General features: G+C 41.2%; 1 protein-coding gene across 1 annotated transcript in view; it reads left to right on the top strand.

Moving 5' to 3' along the window:
* Window positions 1-18,071, top strand: part of PDE1C (phosphodiesterase 1C) — a 301,936-nt gene extending 283,865 nt beyond the window's left edge. Inside the window, exons 18-19 of the mRNA XM_058422827.1 lie at window positions 12,261-12,359; window positions 17,995-18,071. Coding sequence (XP_058278810.1) covers window positions 12,261-12,359; window positions 17,995-18,071 — 176 coding nt within the window. The remainder of the gene's footprint in view (window positions 1-12,260; window positions 12,360-17,994) is intronic.
* The last annotated feature ends 2,947 nt before the right edge of the window (window positions 18,072-21,018 follow it).

Here is a 21,018-nt window from a genome sequence, read left to right as displayed (position 1 = left end):
ATTCTTCTATATCAAAATTTGCTTCCATCTCTATTCCGTTTTCAGGTTCTACGTTCGAAGAGCCTTCTGCTAAACACACATATCTGTGAAACTTTCTTGTCAAACTTTCATCTTTCCCAACAGGTCCACCTTCTCTTATTGTGGTAGGAGCTGATTACACCACCATGAACTTTACAAATGAGAGACTATCTTTCTTTGTTCTGATTATACACTTCAAAGTCATGCCCTAGTGCACTGTCTGCCTTCAGTAGGAAGGAAGGGTGGGCACTGTGGCCTATCTGTGACAGTAGATTTCACTGCTTTTGTGGTTAACCCTACAGTGACTTGTTTTAAATAAAGTTAAGAAACATTAAACCTCTTAGTAGGAGCAATAAGGGGAAATTAACCAAATTCAAGGATCTTAGTCCTATAAAATAATGTTTTCTCAGCTGGCATTTTGCAGTGAATTCTATGTATGAGGTTGATAATAGACTTTAGCATATGTTTATATAAACAGAACTGATAATAGAGATGTCTTTCTTAAGCTGAATTAAAAGGAACAAAACATCATTGTTCTCTAACATTTTTCAAGGAAGAAAAAAGGCAGGTTGTTATGCTGTGTTTTATATTCAGAAAATAGAAAACAAGTTAAAATGCAGGCTGAAAACAAAACTCAGCGCAAGTTTACTCCTGGGACTGAGAGGGTAGAGTAATGAAAAAACCTATTTGGCTTGTTAAGACTCATAAAGGAAAAATGGAAAACCAAAATGAGTGATACCAAGTAATGGCAAATGTTCTCAATTGTTCTGAAACTAATTTTTAACAGTATGTATTTATTGTTAGTTCTTGATTTCTCTTCTCTTGAAAGAAGAGGCTTGTGGTCTCTAAAACATTTTTCAACATTTCTGTTTTTTCTCTAACTGAGTTTGTATCTGTTCATGCTATTACGAAATATAAACAATGAGATCTCCCCTGCATTTGATTTCAAGTTATAGAAGGGTTAATTTTTTTCTTTTTTCATGCTTTTTACATCTGATGCAGACATAGTGCTTGCTGTTTACTTTTCAGTATCTGGCTCCCCAGGGAGCCCTAGTAATAATCATGCTTTTTTTAAGCACAGTGAGAATGTTGCTTGGACATCTGTTATTTCTCACTACTCAACCCCTGAGAGAAGTCAGTGTCATTACCAAGGTAAGGAAAACTGAGGTAGAGAATTCAACTAGCTGATTTTAGGACCTCAAGGTAAATCTCACCTTTCTACAGTGAGATAGAGTCTCACAGACTTTATCTGTGAGAGTGTCTAAAACAAGAACAGCACACCACAGCTCAGCAGCTTTAGACAAGTTATCAGTACCATAACTTGTTGGTTTATTCAAAGTTCCTTTATTGAGAACTTCTTCCTCACTCGTTTCTGTCAGGAAACACTGTTTGAATGTTTAACATCGGGATTGTTGAGTCAGGCTAGTCTCAACATTCTTCAACACCAAAACTAGCTTGATCTCCTTTCTCCATCCACTGCTGGTAACTTTTGCAAATAGGGGAAAGGTAAAGGTGCCCACTTAGGCAGAGCATCTTTCTAAAGAGGCTACTACTTTGGATCACTCAGGATTTTCTTGAAGGTGGTATTTAGAGGTCTTATTCTTTGGAGAGATCTTGGAGAGGTCATGCTTTTTGAAGAAAAATATTGTTTTAAGGAAAAATTGAGGAATGAAACATTGTCTCACTAAACCTATAATTTTCATAAAATGCAATCATATCTAATATTAAAACTAACAAAATTTTTATACCTGTTAGCATATTTGCATTGATCTTTTGTTTATTTTTATTAAGCAATGCTTACATAGGACTTTTCCTCCATTTTTCCAATTCTGTCCCACCTTTAACCCATTGATTCATTAATGAGAACCTGCAAACAGCAAATTTCAAATCCCTTATATGTGGCACTTCTGAGCCTGCAGGCCACGGTTATAATAAGCAGGTCAGGGGGATAAATGCAGAAGAGAAGTTTTTTTGTGTTAAGCTGTAAGGCCACAAACAACTTGCTCAGTGAGGTTTTGGACAGGGCTTAGGGTTGTTCATGTGCTCTGAGTTAGATGCACGGGAGAAATGCTGAAAAGATATTCTCAAGAGGTCAAAATAGCAAAAAATACTGGCAACTTCAGAAAGTCAGAGGAATTTGGCAAAAGATTTAGTACAACAATCAGCATAAAACATTTTTCAAAGCATTAACTTGGCCCTTTCACTTAGGAAATTCTAAGCCCATTCAATTTTAAGTTACCCAAAAATTCCAAGAGGACAGAATTTAGAAGAAGAAAGAGAATGAGAGAAAATAGAAAAGATACAGAAAAGCACACACATAGCTACCAAATTCTGAATTCCGGTTGTGTTTAGATAGAAATCCCAAGAGGTGGTAGAGTGAAAACATGTGATTGCCTCATGTTAGGCCTTAAATACCCCTTGGCCTTCCTGGGCCTATTCCCCCAGGGTGGGACTTCTGGTCATTTGGCCACTCAGAAATTTGATTAGGGGCTTCAGAGGTGGGTGAGATGCATTGCCTCCAGGGATTGGCAGGGTCTGCCAGGCTGGGATACAGGCTCCAGGGGGGTAGGGTGTTCAGGGTAGTGCATTGCCTTGCCAGGTCAAGGCTCAACCTGCCCTTTTCCCCACATACATGTACCCCAAAATATCTTGAGACATCAGTCTTTGCAGTCTCACAGATACCAAGTACAGCTCCTTCATTATGACTTGCTAAATGACCTTGCTCAAATTTTTATTGCGTGCCCAGTTTCTTCATTTGTTTGGGAAAGACGACATTTAATCTCCCTACATAGGGATCTGTTAACTGTTTTGATTAGAAAAATAGCAGTAGGGAGCATCCGCCTTCAAAAGAGGGGAACAATCAACCTAATAGTGTTCCTTTTTTGCAAAAAGACACTGTGGGTTTGCTGCCAGTCATGCCTTGCTTCCAATAGCAACACTCATTGTGAGAATATCCCATTAAATTATAGGAAGGTGCCTTCTGTCTGGCACTTCCAGAAATTACTCACCTGTGTTTTATCTCTCTCTTTGTTAGAGACCTACTACCTCAGTATATGTTTTGACACAAATCAAATTAGGGACAGAGTAGAGGTTTTTCTGACTGGGCTATTTTAACATTGGTAACTTCCTACCCATGCCCTGTTACTGTGGCTTATACAGCAATCTGTTTGCTCTGGTATAGTTTGCAAATCAGCCCTTTCTGTGCAGTTATTTAGAGTGTGTGCTGGGGAGTAGATAATATTACAATGTTTTCCCTGCATATAGTCCAGTGCTGGTTATATATTTTGTTTACAGCCATTATTGTGTTGTTTCTCTGTGCTCTATATATAGCTTGTTTTGGGCAGGTTGGTTTTGCTAGAAGCAACCACTAAGTTAAGAAACACTCTGCTGTTAACACACACATACAAATTTCTAATTGAGTAAATGTTATTGTCTTGCTGGTTTTTGTTTAAATTGCACTCAGCATCTTGAATTAAAATGGGAAGCTTTATGTAATTTTGTTTAATATCCCTTCTAAGGAGTGAGGGTGACCAAAAAAGGCATATGTGTGTATGATCCCATCCATCTCTTTGCCAGCAGCTTGGTCAGTCTGCCTCACAGCTGTATTTTGAATCTGTGCCTTTGTCAACTTTCAGGGTTTGAGAGGAAGAATCACCCAAGAGGTCATATAGCTGGTAAAGTTTTATGAGGTGAGGTAGCCACATACAGGAGAGAGCCCTGACAGTGTTCCTACCTTGACTTCACTACTGGTGAAACCAGAGTCTACTGGCAACTAAACAGCATATTACAGCACGATAGTGAGCCCAGAGGCCATAGGCACATCTGCTGCCTCTTGAGCGCAAAGAGGTTGAACTAAACATTTCTCCAAGGAACCTGGACTAAGTGTAATGAGAAAGCACAGTAGGGGTATTGATGTACCCTGGTTATTATTTGTGACCGTATTTTCATTTCTGTGGCTTGGAAACATTTGGAGATCTACTTCTGTCAAGGGTCATGGAAGTGCACATAGGTCTCAGTGTCTGGGATCAGCCTTATCCAACACCCCCACCATCTTTTGCCAAGGATCCAGGGCTTATCCCAGCTCAGCCTGGGACTTCCAGTCCCTGTCCCATCAGGGTACGGCTTGTCATACGGAATTCTAGGAGTAACATGCTTAGTTCTCATTCTAGTTCTAGTTTCTATTTCTAGTTTCTAGTTTCTATTTCTATTTCTATTTATTTCTACTTCTGTTTATATTCCCTGCACACCATGATTTAAATGGTGGAAAGCAATTTCATTTGCCTGAAATGCCATGGGATTTTCAGCACCAAAACTGCTTTGAAGGGCACATAACACAAAGGCTACAACTGGAATCAGGATTATATTTTTGTGTTTATTTATTGTTATTTTTCTGAAACCATTTCACAGCCCCTTCTCACAAGTGTTAACACAATGCTCATGTGTAGCCAGGAGCTGGGTGATGCATCTCAGTTTAGTTTGAAAAAACATCCTTTGCAGTCTGTCACTCTAAGAGAGCTATGGAAAGCAGCAAAAGGAATACAGGCCAAGCAAACCCTGTTTCCTGAAAAGAACATGAATACTTAGTTTCAATAACAATCACACAAAGGAAGAAGATAAAAGAAGAATGGATGTGGGGCACAACAGGCTATCTTCATGGTGCATGAGCAGGAGGCAACAACCCGGCCAAAAGGGGCCGGAGGAGACTGACCAGTGGTCAGGTTTGATACAGCAGAGGAAAGTCAAAAATCCCTAGGGTTGAGTGCAAATCTGCCCAGGGGAAAAGTTGCTTCCTGACCCCAGCATTAGAGGTTGACCCTTCCCTGAACATGTGAGAAAAATCCACTTCCACATCATCCCACTGGACGGCCAAACCTCCCAGGAGTTGTCCAAACTTTATTCTCCCTCAGCCTGGAGCTATCTCAGAGGCCACAGGCCCTTGTGGGGGAGAATTCTTTCCATACCTGGCACTATACCAGTGGGTGCTGCAAAGCACTTGGAACCCTGGTAACACCTCTGCATCCCGTTTCTTCCAGCTTCAGCTCCTGGCTTCAGAGGGGATGATGGAGAAGAGCTCTCTAATATCATGGTGACTGATGAAGAAGTGGCTATCTTTGAACTTTAATTGAGGTATAATCTCATTGATGGAAGTGAATTTTATATAACCACAGATTCTCTCAACACTCTTAGGAGACTGAGTGTCTCCAAGTTTAGACCATATTTGTAATCACTCTAATGAAACACAGTCTTGTTTCTTATTCTTCCCTGTCCTGCAGATCTTTCTCATAATTACAGCAGAAAACCTCCTTTCTTGATAAAGGCTGTAAAAAGGAGAAAGATTATTTTTATCAGCAGACTAGGCCTGTTTTTTATGTGCAGTTGTCTACTAAGCATCAGCTCTGACATTCATTCATTCTTTCATCTGGTATGCAAATCAAGGCATGATGTAGATGTAGGCCCAGGTGTTTATATCCATTGGCATCTCTCCAAGAATCAAAGAAAGACTTGTGCCAAAGAAGAGTTAAGAGAAGTCTGTGAGTTATGCAGGCAAAAGCTGGGCTCCTTTGCTGGTGAGTAGCTGGCTGATTTGAAAGAGGCCTCTAGGGAACAGTGAACAGGAACAGGCAAACAGGGGCGTGGCATGTCTCTGAGGGCAGGGCATGACAGTTCACACAGGCAGGGCAAACAGGCAGGGTTGTAGGTTTTTCCTGCTAGTAAAGTTAGTTTGTTGTTTGCTGTGTTTCTGTTGATTGGTTGGTTGGTTTGGGGGTTTTTCATTAGTAATGGTTTTTACACAACCAAAAACTGTGGTTAGTACAAGTGTGTGTAACCAAACAGAACCCTTCAAAAAGGATGTCTGTACAAACCCATTCCTGTGCGGACTGCTTGAGCTTATGCGTGGTTCCAGGGGCCATTGTAGAAGAAGCCTGCCTGTGGTGTGAACAAGTGAATTATCTCTTTTCACTTGTGGCCGAGCTTAGGGAGGAAGTTGAAAGAATAAGGAGTATTAGGGAAAGAGAAAGGGAAATAGATTGGTGGAGTTCCACCCTTCCATCCTTGAGAGAGGCACACCTTGAGTCAGATGACTTCCATGCCTCCCACTGTCAGGTAATAGGAGGACACCTGGTCGATGAAGGGGAGTGGAAATGGATCCCTGCTCGGGGAGGTAATGATAAAAATTCCTCCTGACCCCCACCACCTACCCAGGTACCACTTCAGAATAGGTATGAGACCTGGGATCTAGAGAGGCAGCCAGACGATTTAGAAGAAAATTATCTGCCCAGTGGGCCTCCCAGTTATGCCTCATCTGTAGGATGGATCACCACCTCTAACATCAAAGAGAAAAGAAGGGTAGTTGTAGTGGGTGATGAGACTTCTGGGGGTCCAAGCCTGGATGACTGGACCCCTGTGAGTTTTGTCAGGACTCTGCCCTGATGGCAGCTTGATAGAGAAAGGCAGCCTTGATCCAGTTGTCTGAAAAGAAATTTTAATAATGCAAAAATAACAAACAATAAGGCATATGCTATATTTGGAGTGAGGAACAAGGCAGTAACAAGGAGCAAATAGCATGAGGCCAGGCTCAGACAGGGGTATTTATACATCTTGGTGTGGGGAGGAGTTAAGGTGGGGTCTGAGGGAATGGTCCAATAGGGGAGAACAATTAGGAATATTAAAATTTCTGCACCAAAAATCAACCTATGGTAACACTAAGAACTAGGAACTTTCTAGAAACAATTTGCATACTTGAACTGAGGGAACATGTAAGCCTATTGCTTATTGTACTAGAATGGGGTTTCCCGGGGCATTAGTCCAGGGTTTTCCTCTTTCCTGACGAAACCGCTTTCTACAGGGTAACTCCCTTCCGAGGGGAACAGAGGGCCCCATATGTCAACCAGACCCATCCCACAGGGAGATCTGCTGCATCTCTGAGGCCCAGGTATGGGAAATCACTGAGAGGCTTCCTGGACTGATTCAGCCCTATGATTATTGCCCACTGCTGATACTCTAGAGGAGTCAGGGCAATTAAAAGGGACTTTAGGGCACTGGCTCAAGTGGTCAATAGGGCAGGAGCACAGGTAGTCTTTTCCTTAGTCCCTCTGATAGCAGAAAAAATGGTGAAAGGAATAGGAGAGCCCACATTATCAACAAGTGGCTCAAGGGTTGGTGTCATCGGCAGAATTTCGAGTTAACCATGGGGCAAGTTTTACAGCACTTGGCCTGCTGGAACTGGATGGGCTGCATCTCTCTGTTAAGGGCAAAAGGATTTTAGCTCATGAACTGACAGGACTTATTAAAAGGGCTTTAAACTTGGTTTGAAGGGAGTAGGGGCTGGGCTGGGCTGGGCTGTCTGGAAACAGGCCCAAGGTTGGTAAGCCTGAGTGAGGGGTGAAATCAATAGCCCACCTGAGGTGCATATATACCAATACACACAGCATGGGTAACAAACAAGAAGAGCTGAAAGCCATGGTACAACAGCAAAGCTATGATGTAGTTGCCATCATAGAAACATGGTGGGATGACTCACATAGCTGGAACACTGCACTGGATGGCTACAAGCTCTTCAGAGAGACAGGAAAGGGGAAAGAGGTGGAGGGGTGGCCCTTTACATTAGGGAGGGTTTTGATGCCGTAGGTATTGAAACTGATGATAATGGAGTCAAATGCCTGTGGGTAAGAATTAAGGGAAGGCCAAGAAGACTGACATCCTACTGGGAGTCTGTTATCGTCCACCCAACCAGGAAGAAGAGGTGGACAACTTATTCTGTAAGCAGCTGGAGAATGTTTCAGGATCACCAGCCCTTGTTCTTGTTGGTGACTTCAACCTGACAGACATCTGCTGGGAACTTAATACAGCAGAAAAGAGGCAGTCCAGGAAGTTTTTAGAGTGTGTGGAGAAAAACTTTTTGTCACAGCTGGTGAGTGAGCCCAGCAGGGGAAGGACTATGTTAGACCTGTTATTCAAAAATAGAGATGGGCTGGTGGGAGACGTGGTGGTTGGAGGATGCTTTGGGCACAGTGATCATGAAATTATTGTTCTCAAAATTTGGTGAAATCAAGAAGAACATCAATAAGACTTTTACATTGGACTTCCAGAGGGCAGACTTTGGCCTGTTTAGGAGATTTATTCAGAGAGTTCCTTGGGAAGCAGCCCTTAAAAATAAAGGAGGGCAGGAAAGATGGGTGTGCTTCAAAACAGTGATCTTGAGAGTACAAAACAGACTGTCCCTGTGTGCCAAAAGATGAGTCGATGAGGCAAACATCCAGCCCCAATGGGCAATGAGGTTTTGAAGGAATGTAGCAATAAAAAGAGGATGTATCATCTTTGGAAGGAGGGTCAGGTCTCTCAGGAAGTATTTAAGGGGTTTGCTAGGGCATGTAGGAAAAAAAAGAGGCCAGAGCTCAGTTCAACCGTGATTTGGCAACTTTTGTAAAGGATAATAACAAATGTTTTTACAAATATATTAATGGTAAAAGGAAGGGTAAGACCAACCTTTGTTCGTCCCTGGATGAGGGATTGAACTTACTAACTGCAGATGAGAAGGCGAAGGTTCTTAACGCCTTCTTTGCTTCAGTCTTTAGTGTAAAGATGGCTTGTCCTCAGGACAACTGTCATCCTGGGCTGGTAGATGGTGTCCGGGCGCAAAACAATCCCCCTGTTATCCAGGAGGAGGCAGTGACAGAATTGCTGAGTTGCTTGGATGTTCATAAATCTATGGGTCCAGATGGGTTCTATCCTGGGATGATAAGGGAGCTGGCAGATGAGCTTGCAAAGACACTCTCCATTTACCAACAGTCCTGGCTCACTGATGAGGTTCCAGATGACTGGAAGCTGGCCAATGTGATGCCCATTCACAAAAAAGGCAGGGAAGGAGGATCCTGGTAATTATAGGCCAATTAGCCTAATGTCAGTACCTGGTAAGGTAATGGAACAGTTTACACTGAGTGTCATCATGCAGGAATTACAGGATGGCTGGGGTATCAGACTCAGCCAGCATGGGTTTAGGAAGGGTAGGTCACGTTTGACGAACCTGATCTTTTATGACCAAGTCACCTAGTGGATGCAGGAAGGGCTGTGGATGTTGTCTATTTGGACTTTAGCAAAGCCTTTGACACAATCTCCCACAGCATACTCCTGGAAAAGCTGGCAGCCCACAGCTTGGACAGGAGCACTCTTTGCTGGGTTAAGAACTGGCTGGATGGCCAGACCCAGAGAGTGGTGGTGAACGGTGCTGCATCCAGCTGGCTGCCATTCACCGGTCGTCCCTCAAGGGTGTGTGCTGGGGCCAGTTCTGTTCAATATTTTTATTGATGACATAGATGAAGGTATTGAGTTGTTCCGTAGTAAGTTTACAATTGACACAAATCTGGGAGTGTGTTGATCTATTAGAAGGTAGGAGGGCTCTGCAGAGAGACCTGGAACTGTTGGGTAGGTGGGAAGAGTCCAATAGGATGAAGTTTTCTAAGTCCAAGTGCCGAGTCTTGCATTTTGGCCACAAAACCCCCCTGCAACATTACAGGCTGGGTGACAGTGTGGTTGGACAGTGCCCCGGCAGAAAGGGACCTGGGGGTACTGGTCGACAACCAACTGAACATGAGCCAGCAGTGAACACTAGTGGCCAAGGCCAAAGGCATCCAGGCCTGTATCAGGAATAGTGTGGCCAGCAGGACCAGGGAAGTCATTCTTCTGTACTTGGCACTGGTGAGGCCTCACCTTGAGTGCTGTGTCCCATTCTGGGCCCTTCAGTTTAGGAAGGATGTTGAGATTCTTGGATGTGCTCAGAGGAGGGCAACAAGGCTGGTGAGGGGCTTAGAACACAAGCCCTATGAAGAATGACTTGAGGGAACTGGTGTTGTTTAGCCCGGAGAAAAGGAGACTCACAGGTGACCTTATCACTCTCTACAACTTCCTGAAAGGTGGTTGTAGTCAGGTGGGGGTTGGTCTCTTTCTCCAGGCAGCTACTGACAGAACAAGAGGACACAGTCTTAAGCTGCACCAAGGGAAATAGAGGTTGGGTATTAGGAAAAAGTTCTTAATCGAAAGGATAATAAAGTACTGGAATGGTCTTCTCAGGGAGGTGGTGGAGTCACCCTCCCTGGATGTGTTGAAAAAAAGACTGAATGTGGCACTTCGTGCCATAGTTTAGTTGAGGTGTTTGGGTATGGGTTGGACTCGATGATCTTGGAGGTCTCTTCCAACATAATTCTTCAGTGTGTGTGAAATCTGGTGAAATACTGTGTGCACACTACCCTAGCCAAATCTGAGGTTTCATCCATAAGATGGTGTGGGTTGCACATCTGGTCAGACCAGAGTGGCTAATGCACTCAGCCTCCTTGCTGAGTTAGTGTCTGGACAGCACACAGTCTGTCTGTGTGATCCTACTTGTGTAACAATTCTAGTCTACACTGGCACTACCAACATTGTGCTACTGAGTATGTTTTCTCTGCTTTCACTGCCTTGATGATAGACATGATCTTAAAAAAGAATTATTTTCCAAGAAAAAGAAAAAGAAAAAGGAAAAGGAAAAGAAAAAGGAAAAGAAAGAGAAAAAGAAAAAGAAAAAGAAAAAGAAAAAGAAAAAGAAAAAGAAAAAGAAAAAGAAAAAGAAAAAGAAAAAGAAAAAGAAAAAGAAAAAGAAAAAGAAAAAGAAAAAGAAAAAGAAAAAGAAAAAGAAAAAGAAAAAGAAAAAGATGCATCACTCCATGCTTGAAGGTGCTGAGTATCATAACCTATTGAAGCCCCTTATAATAACTCTGTGAGGTAAGTATTGTCATTTTTATTCCCATCTTACATGCAGAGAAACTGGACTGAAAGTTATAGTCCAGGTCACACGAGAGTCAGTGAAAAATCTGAGAACAGAATTTCAGAGTCCTGAAAGAGTGTTCTGCCCGTCACTTTAATGCACTAAAGTCCTAAGAATTTAAATGTAATGTATCTCCTTTATCTGCTTCTCTATGAAGATGGTAAACAGTACTGTCACTGTTAAACCCCCTTAAATCTATTACTGAAGTAATCTGGCAAAATCTCCAATAAGATTGCTGGTAACAATAAACATTACCCCACACTGAGCAATGGAAAATTCAGTAACAGTTTGGCCGAATCCATGCTGAGTACAGAAAATGGAATTAATATGAAAAGTGAATGTACCTCAAAGAACAGTAATTCTCCTGGTTATTTTCCAACTTTTTAATGAATGTGAAACTAATCTAGTTGAGAACAGGGAGGATTATGACTATGCAGAAATCTGGACGTGCACTTCTAAAGTTTAGAAAATCCATAGCTTTTTGTTTCCCAAGACATTTTAGTGTATGATTAATCACTTGAGGAGTTTAGCAAGATGGGAGTGTGACTCCTGTGTAGCATTTGAGCCAGTGATGTTTGCTAGCTCCCAGAGTGGAATCTTTTTTGCTTTTTAGGATTCATGATAAGAGCAGTAACTTTTCTTTTTAAATCCTTATCATACTAATATTCAATTTGTTATTTTGCAAATAATAGCTAAGCATAAGATGAAAATATTTTGATCATGGTCATGTTTAATTTTTTAGTCTATGTAAAGAAGTAAGAAAACAAGATGCAGGTTCAAAAAACAGAGTTAAGATGTTGAAAATGGTCAGTTTCATATGTAGACTACTTCCAACTTTCACAATGGCATGTAGTTTATTGGAAAATCAGACAAAATGCCTCAGATCCACCTGTTCCTGAATTCTGGGAAACATCTCAATTCAGATTTATTGCCTTAAAATTACCTTGATCAACAATATTTTGAAAACGATGAAGTGGTTTGCTGTATATATGTAGATAGGTAAGTATAAAATTACTTCTTCATTTTACTTTTTTGGCAGTTTCATCTGCTGTCTAAACTATTGTTTTCTAAACACGAGAATGTTCTTTCCTGTGATGTAGTCTGCTGAGATGTCAGAATAAGGGTGTGATTTCAAGATCCAGTATTCTGTAGTGTTTTGTTGCCCTACTTTCAATTTGGGAGATGCCTGTGTTTCATTTTAGAGTTTTACATCTATATTTATGATTTATATTTTTAAACCATTTTTCCTGTGAACTTTTTCCTAACTGTCTGTAACTACCCATTAACCAAAAAGAATCCTGTCTCTCAGGCTGGAAACCCTCCTTTGCACAGACAGGCTGTGCTGAGTGGGATGGACACAGCTTCTGAGAAGTCCATTTCTTCTCCATAAGTGAGTGAAAGCTAGGCACAGTAACCATCATTGTTCTTCCTTTGTCACCACCAGCCATCAAACCTCAATTGCAATACCTCAGGAGGCCTACTCACAACCTTGGAGATTATTTCCCTGCCTTACACAAGAAATTGGAGGAACGTCCGGTGAGAGGTAAGGTGCTTGACAAGAGGGGAAGAATGAAGAAAATTCAACATATTTCCCAGAGCTGGAATAGGAAATAGCAGAAGAGATAAAGAGGCGGCTCCTGGAACGGCAAACAGAGAACATTGTGGGATCATTGCACAGGCCACACTACATTGACAGCGGCTACAATTCTAACTAAAACCAAATGTATGATTTAACTACACAATATAATGGACATTTTGTTAGAAATTGCTTCAATAGCCTTATTATTGTAGTATATGCTCACTTAGTACTAAAATATTGGTGTGTTACCTTAAAAGAATTACATACACAAAGTAATTGTAGTAAAAGTGAAAGTGACTTACCTCCTGACAAATTAAGTCAATGCTTTCATAGATTATTGTTTTCCTTATGGCGTTCTCAATGTGAGCTTCTGCCTACTACAGTTAAAACAGTAATTCCTATCTCAGACAGCATGGGAAAATTTTTCTTGCCAAACAGTACTGAGAATAAATGTCCTCCTATGACAGTGTGATATGTATTCAGGAGGATGCAGGTAGGAGGCTGGAGTAGACAGTCCTCTCACTTCACTCCCTAGAAAAAGAAAATATAGCACAACATTAAAATTGCTCTTTGCTCAAATTCTGTTGAATGTTAAATAACACTGATTGTCTTTTACAGCATTTATTTAGTTGAATTTGATCCCATGCATTCTTTCAGTATACAGTGTCCCATGGGCTTGAGTTTCACAGTTGAACATGTCCCTTGTCAAAAAGATCTTCTTGTCCCCAGATTTTGCACTTTGAGAAACAGTGGCAAATAGCTTTCTGTTCTCTTTCCCCAAGCCCCTGGTGATTTACATACTATATCAACTGTCCCTTTGCAGGCCTCTTTTTACTTTCCCCACAGGCAAACCTATTCTACTTTTCATTTTCGTTGCTGCTCATCTCTATATCCTTCTTGGTTTTAATTTCATTTTAAAAGGAGAGAACGAGTACTGCATACTGCTCAAGAGACATGTATACCAGAAATGTTTACAATAATGTAATTACACTTTCTGTTTTCCTTCTATGTTTTTCTGAATAGATTTCAAAGTTGTACTTTCATTTTTGAACCTCCTTTAGGAGACTGAACAGTAGTTTCTGTAGAATTCTCTGTAAAAAATCCTAATTAATGTTTAGCGCAAGTACACATGTAGAGTTGTGGAATTAGTAGCGTTGTCTCTCTCCATAGGCATCTTTCTGCACTAACCAACACTGAATTGGTGGATTTGCCAACTACACTTAAGTAAGTTGCTGCTGCTTCTCCTTTTCTACTTCTTCACTTTTTCTTCATTTCTGTTCCCCACTTGCTTTCTTCTTCCACCAACTTTTCCAAATCACATCTTCTGGAGAAGCACGTTGAATAGCAGAAACAACAGTCTTTCTTTACTATGAATCCTGACCATTTCATCACACTTTTAGATTTATTTATGAATTTTTATTTTTCTCCCCATTGTTAACTACTTATTTACCCATCTTAAGATCATATGTTGTAATCCTCTTTTACTCCATGACAACTCAGAAGCTTGGACATTTTTTTGGATCAGGACCTTGGAAAAATGGAGAAAACCATTGCTGGCTCCTCCAAGGAGCGTCAAGGTTTGTGAAGTAAAATTTCTTGTACAGAAATTTGTCTGAACACGCTTTGTTGTAAATATTCTTGTTAGAAGTATCCATGCCACCTACCAATTCTATTATTTCTATTTCTAAAAATTTGCTCACTGTTAATTAGCCCTGTAGTACACTAAAAGTTTGTAATATGTTCAACATTAAAACTGCACCAGCTGGTGCATAACAGTCACATTAAAATCAAGGCTGGCCATTACATGAAAAAAGCCAAGGTATTTTCTGGTGCTGCAGATACCCTTCACTCCCTTAAGAACTCCCACAGTGCAATTCCAGGTGTACTCGCCTCAAGATCTCACACCTTTTTACAATGTTTTGCTAGACATCTTCACTGCCCAAGAACTCTGATGTCACCATGTTTCAGTTATTTTCATCTGTGTGCTTCATGTTTGTGATGCTGACCTTAACCACCACCACAACTTGTGACTCCAGGAGCAGGGCTGTGTCACTGTCTAAATGCAATGCAAAAAGGAATGGACTTTAAAGCCTCTTGCTTATGAAATGTGATTTATCTCTGGGAATTTTCTAAGAAAAGTATTTTGCTTGTAGAATACCCTAAAATGTTTTTCTCAGATAGGCTGTATACTGCATATATTGTATCCATGTAGGTATGTATGTGTGGAAAATTATATTGTCTTTCCAAACACATTTTCTGTCTGTGTCATTTCTTCCCCATACACTTCACCTAACAGAGTTCTGCCTGCAGACAGCAAGTGGACACCACTTGGTCACTTGTAGAGGTTGAAAGAGAAACCTCTTTTTTTCCTTTCATTATTATCAATAGTCTATTTGTGGTATTGTTCTTCTGTCACTAGCATCTTAAAAAGGGGGAGATTTTTGTCTTTGCTGTCCTGGTCAACACTCTCCTCTGCCACGAGGCAGAGATAAGTTGTCATCTTGAATGTACTGCTATGTGGTCACAGCATAATGAATTGACCTATGTGGGGTGTCATCACAGACTCTGAGAATAGTTTGGGTTGAAAGGGACCTTAAATATCATCTCTTTCCAACCCCTCTGACATAAGCAGTCATCTTCCATATGGGCAAGGCCCCATCCAAGATAGCCTTGACCACTTTCAGGGATGGAGTATCCACAGCCTCTCTGGACAAACTGTTCCTATGCCTCACCATTCAAAGTAAAGAATTTCTTCCTAATATCCAACCTGAACCTACTCTCTCTGTTAAAATCCATTCACCTTGTCTTATCACTACATGCCTTTGTAGAAAATCTCTCTCCAGCTTTCTTTAGGTCTGCTTTAGATACTGGAAGGTGCTAAAATGTCATCTTGGAGCTTTCTCTTCTCCAGGACAAGTAACCACAGCTCTCTCAGCCTGTCTTCATAGGAGAGGTTCTCCAGCCTTCTGAACATCTTCCTGGCCATCCTCTGGACCTGTTCTAATAGGTCCATGTTCTTCCTCTGCTGGGGACCCTGTGCTGGGGACCCCAGAACTGGACTCAGCACTGCAGGTGGGATCTTACCAAAGCAGAACAGAAGGGTAGAATCACCTCTGGTTTACCTGCTGGCCACACAGATCGTGTTGCAGCCCTCGGACATTGCTGCAGTGTCCCTCACACCTAGCAGGCATTGACCACAGGCTAGCTCAGTTCTGCACTGCGGCAACATGGATCAGTCGGGGTTACAGGCAGGGCAAGCAACCTCTTCGCGGTGGGTTTTTGGTTCCCCACAAAGGCAAGTGGACCTGATGGCGTTATGAATGCGGCGACGGAAAAAGGGTCGACTCTCTTTGAGCAGGGTAGAAGGTAGTTTATTAACGGGAGACCGGCAAGGAGCTCCACCTCAGACCACTGCTGCCCAGAGAGAGCAGAGATCAAAGCCTTGCGGCCACTTATAAATGGGGGAGGATCCAGGGGTGGTGACAACGGGTCAGCCAACCAGGGAACACGGGGGTGTAACAGGGGGTGTCAACTTCTGAACAATGAACAAATCACAAGAGGGGAGGAGGGGATTCCCCAGGCACCAGCCTATCACTCGACGCCTCTCCTGGATCTTTCCAAAATCCAGGGAAGGGTCTCAAAGTGACAGACAGGGTGACCAAGAGGAGAGACAGGGGATTGACAGGGACAGGTGCAGGGGAGGAATGATTGACATATAATGTCTGGTTATATAACTAACCCATAGGGGGGAAACTATTACAGAACACAGGGGGCTACAGTGGACTGAACCATTACAAAAATAACTTATAAATCTCACAAAATAACTTAGTAACTTAATAAAACAACTCTTGCACCACTACAGGACATGGTTGGCTTTCTGGGCTGCATATCAAGCCTCTCATCCACCAGTACCCTCTATTCCTTCTCAGCAGGGCTGTACATGACCTGTTCATTGCCCAGCTTGTATTGATACCTGGGGTTGCTTGACCCACATGCGGCACCTTGCACGTGGTCTTGTTGAACATAATGAGGTTCACATGAGTCCACTTCTCAAGCTTCTCCAGGTTTCTCTGGGTGGCATCCTGTCCTCCAGGAGTGTCAGCTGCACCACTCAGCTTGTTGAGTCATGAAGAGTGCCTATGGCTTCTAAAATTTATTGAAGGTCTGATCAGATTTCTTTGCTCTCACTTTCCTCCAGCTAAATCCATGTTGTGCTGCACGTCTATTTAAGAGTCACCTCTAGAAAGTGGCTGTTCACCCCAGTCGTTCAGAGGCATCATTTGATTTGTATTTTTTAATGGAGCTGGAGAAGGTGAAGAATGCTGCCAGACACTCACTGGTATTGGAAAGATATCTCAGAATCTTTTCTCCCCGTTCTAAAGCCTGTGGCTTTTAGCTGAAATAAAATGCTGCCAAGTGGAGGAGAGAGGATGTTTGTGATGTTTGTGCAGATTGCTTCTAGTGAATACCAGATGCTTAAAAAAATAATTCCTAAGCTTACCACCTAATTATGTTGATGACATCCAGCCTGATGTATAGAAATGTCGGAGCAAATGGATGAGCTCATCTACTGTCCAACCCTGACATCTAGTGTACAACAAAGGGAAATTTTCCACAAATAAAATCTGTGTTACTTGAAGGAGGACCAGTTTTGCAGTGCACTCAGCTTTCTTTTGCATTTATGATTTCTGAGATTAACTGTTGCTCCCAGCATAGAAAAAAGTCCATTCCTCTTAGCAAGTTTTGCTATCATAGACTTATGATGCTGTTTAAACTTATTATTAATAAGTCATTGAAACACATGAAAATTTCTCTTTTTTTTCCCCCTTTAGTCCATTCTTGAACTGAGTCCTAGTTGTAATCACTAGGTTGCTTAGCTATGGGAAAAAAAATCGGTGCTTTGTTATTTGAAGAGTTCTTCCTTGTTTTTTTTTAGGAATGGATTAAAGTCTGAATTAAAATCTGAATGTTAAAATCTACAGAGAATGAGGCATGGAAGGACTCCTTTGAGTATTCACTTCTTATGATTTCCGTATTTCCTGAGAACTCTTCATTGGTCCATTAGTCTGGCACCCTTGTTGTCATGGTTTGAAAACAACTTATATTTAGTGTAAACTTCTTGTGAATTTTTAACTTCATATGACATCACTTCATCACCACTAACTTTCTTCTTCCCTCACAGATCCGCTAAGCAGCCCTGGGAAGCTCTCTTATTATAGATCCTGGGTTATAGTCACGGGATCACTAAGGCTGGATTATGGCTATGGAGTTTGCGTGTTCATATATAGTCCACTGAGGCAGGTTATAAAAGGCTGTGTCCAGTTTGGTTGTAAAAATCTCCAAAGATTAACTCTACAATCTCTCTTATGTAGGACCAAAAGCCAATATCATGGAGTAGAAACTGGCTTTAAATGTTCATTCTTTCTATTTATAGATCTACATTTCCAAAATTTTGGTATTTCTGTTTGCACCACCTCACTTTTTTGGGGGGGACTTTAAGGAACAGAATAATAGCTGTTCAGGAACTTATCTAAATACAAGTGAGAACCAAAATTTTTATTGTGCTTCACTGATATGCATTTTTGATTTTTGCTTGTAGATGCTCTTGCTGGTCAGTTTCTCTGCATACAAGAATACTGTAATGCCATGTGTAAAAAGTGTAATCTCAAAAGGTGAAAATTGCATATAACATACAGGAAGAGAATCAGTTATAATATCTAAGTGTATCAATTAATTTCGGTAAAAGCATTATAAAATTTATTAACTAGTAAGACAAAATTTCGACCAGACAAAAATTCAGTTAAGTTTTGCTAAAGTCAATGCATTGGAGATTCTGCTTTATCTGTGAATATAGTGTGAGTTTACACATGAATATTGCTTTAGATTTGTTTCACATAACCTATGAACCTAATATTTAGCACTACAAAAATACTCATCACAACCCCTTAAGATGGGCTTTCTGTAATCCTTAGCTGAAAGTTGTTAAATTAGCCATTAAATCACTTAGTCCCAACTTTATTGTAAATTGAGACCTGCATCTTAGTTTCTAGGTAGAAGGTAATCAGTAATTTGCTTCAAAACTATTAGCCATTAACAATCTCCTGACTACAATCAGACTTTTATCCACTGATTGAAGCACTTAATTTCCCCCTGAAGGCTTGAAGTGGTTGCTCAATGTTCAATTTGAGTGAACCATTTTTGAACAGAGGCTTGTTTGGCCACCCGATCTGGGGGTGGTGTTACTGCCAAACTTGACTGGCTTGATGGCTATAAAAGGTCCTCTTAAAATTAGTGATTGTTGGAGCATAGTTTCCTCTGCTTCCTGAAAAGCAGTATTAAACACCAATAATAATAATAATAATAATAATATAATAATTAATAAGCTCTTATTATAATATTATAATAATATTAATAAGCCCTTATTATAAATATTATAATAATAAGCCCTTTTCCCAGGCAGAGTACTGTTTTTCTGCATCTTTAAAACTGCAGGAATAAAATCTTATGGGTCTGGTAAGACTATTTGGTCCTTTCTGCTGTAAGTGTATGTACAGTCCATCAATTTGTACTAAATCAGTAGGGTGTATAGGGACTAGTGATTGGTATATAATGGCTTCAAAAATTAGGAGTTGTAGGGCCTCATCATGGGGGGGGGGGGGGTCCAATCCCACTTTGTCTTTTTTCCATAGCAAATCTTATAAGGGCTTTGCAATTATTGAAAAATCAGGAATGTTTCCTCCAAAAACTCAGCAGGCCTAAAGCATGATCTTTCTAGTCTATGGCGTTTTAATTTGGTGTTAAGTGGGTGAAGGTTGTCAGGGGGAATACAGACCATTCCTCCTTTCCATCAGATTCCCAGGAATTGTATTTCTTGTGTAGGGGGTTGTACTTTTTCAGGAGGAATATATAATTCCAGGGACTCTAGATGCTTAATAATGTCTGTTTGTGTTGATTGTACAGGTGAAATTTCATCTTGTGCTACCTAAATACTGTATTGGTATACTTTTACTCCTGGTGCTGGAGGAAGGAGTGACAATTCTTATGCCAGTGCATGATGTGCTAGAGTGGGTGAGTGTTTAAATTTTTGTGGGAGGGGGGTGAAAGTGTATTGCTGGCCCTCCCACATGAGAACAAAATGCTCCTGTTCCTCTTCCTGCAGGGCAACCATAAAAATCATATCCTTGACATCAATAGGGGCCATAATTTTATGAGCCTGTTCTTGTATAGCAGCTATCAGCTCAGAAATATTTGGGACTGCTGCGGTGAGAGGCCCTGAATTTGACTTAAGACATCAATAGTCCACCATCATTTTCCAATTGCTACTTGGCTTGTGGACTGGTCAGACAGGAGGAGAAGGTGTTGCAATCACTATTCCTCTTTCTTTCAAATCTCCAATAACTGGGGTGATGTTGCTATATTATGTGAGCTTTTTAAGATGTTTACAGCTCTGTAGCTGAGTTCTCACAGTTTGTACTGTAAACAATTGTGTTTTCTACATTCCTCTCTGATGAGAGTCAAGTGATTGACTTCTAGTCTGGCCAGTGAGATGGAGAGGTGGTAACCTTGTTCTCCAATCCCTGGTCATTGGCCAGAACCTATATAAGTGAAGTCTTCATAAATAATAAAAAGTTCTTATTCAGTTCTTCAGCCTTCATCTTCATGGAGTCAGACTCAGTAAGTATCTTTTGTGTCCTCTAGCAACAGGGTGGTTCTTTCACTGTCTCACAAGGGGAAGGGGTAAGGTTTGACATTGGTTGCTGGGGGGGGGGGAAGAGCAGGGGCAGAACTTAATAAACACAAATGTTGGGTTTCCTTCCCAGAAGCCCATATTTTTCCTTCTTCATCAGTCCAAGACCTTCCCTCTAGGAGGCCTGGTCCCAGTAAATCTGTATGAAATTTACCCCAAACCAAGAGGGTTTCAACTGCTTTCTCCTCTCTTGGTAACCAGCAGGTTGCTTTTGCTGTTGTCTGGGGTTGTGTGTATCCAAAATTATCCACAAGTATACCTTTACGTGAGGGAGTGATTCCACAGGAAGAGGAATCTTCAATTTTAAGGGTGGACATTTGGGCACAAGTATCTAGTAGAAAAGTTACAGGGATTTTTGTGGGGACCAGTAGGACAGGTTATTAATAAGTCTCCTCTGGAGTTTTTGATAAGCCCTTTGTCCCCTGGCTTACCTGCTGGGGATGAAGATAGGAGTTTCCTGTCATATTCCCTTTCTGTGATCCCCTTGAGGGAAGGGTCTGTAGCAGACATAGCTTTTAATGCTAACTGTCCTTTGTTGGCCATTCTCAAATTAATATCTCTAATTTATTAGTGGGTTGGCCATCTATGAGGGTTTTCTGGATCCTTTTTTATATGCCCACATTCCACAGGGTATTTATTTTTCCTTGTGTTCTTCCCCTGTGTTAGGTCATCTTCCTTGCCCAGGGGAGGACATAGCCTTTTGGAGTCTTACTGGAGGCACAGTTGTTTTTCACTCTGTGTGAAATTGATTTAAAATCCGTTGTACTTGAAGGTATCAGGTCACATTTTCTTCCATAATTAATTCATTCTTGTGCCACCTACCCCCAGGTCCAAATTTTACTTTTTTCTCAGTTATGGCTGTGTTAATAGCTGTCT

This window comes from Hirundo rustica, chromosome 1 (assembly GCF_015227805.2).
Source record: "Hirundo rustica isolate bHirRus1 chromosome 1, bHirRus1.pri.v3, whole genome shotgun sequence".
Lineage (NCBI taxonomy): Eukaryota > Metazoa > Chordata > Aves > Passeriformes > Hirundinidae > Hirundo > Hirundo rustica.
The sequence above is the reverse complement of the archived record's forward strand: the minus strand, read 5'-3'. Positions and strand labels throughout refer to the sequence as shown.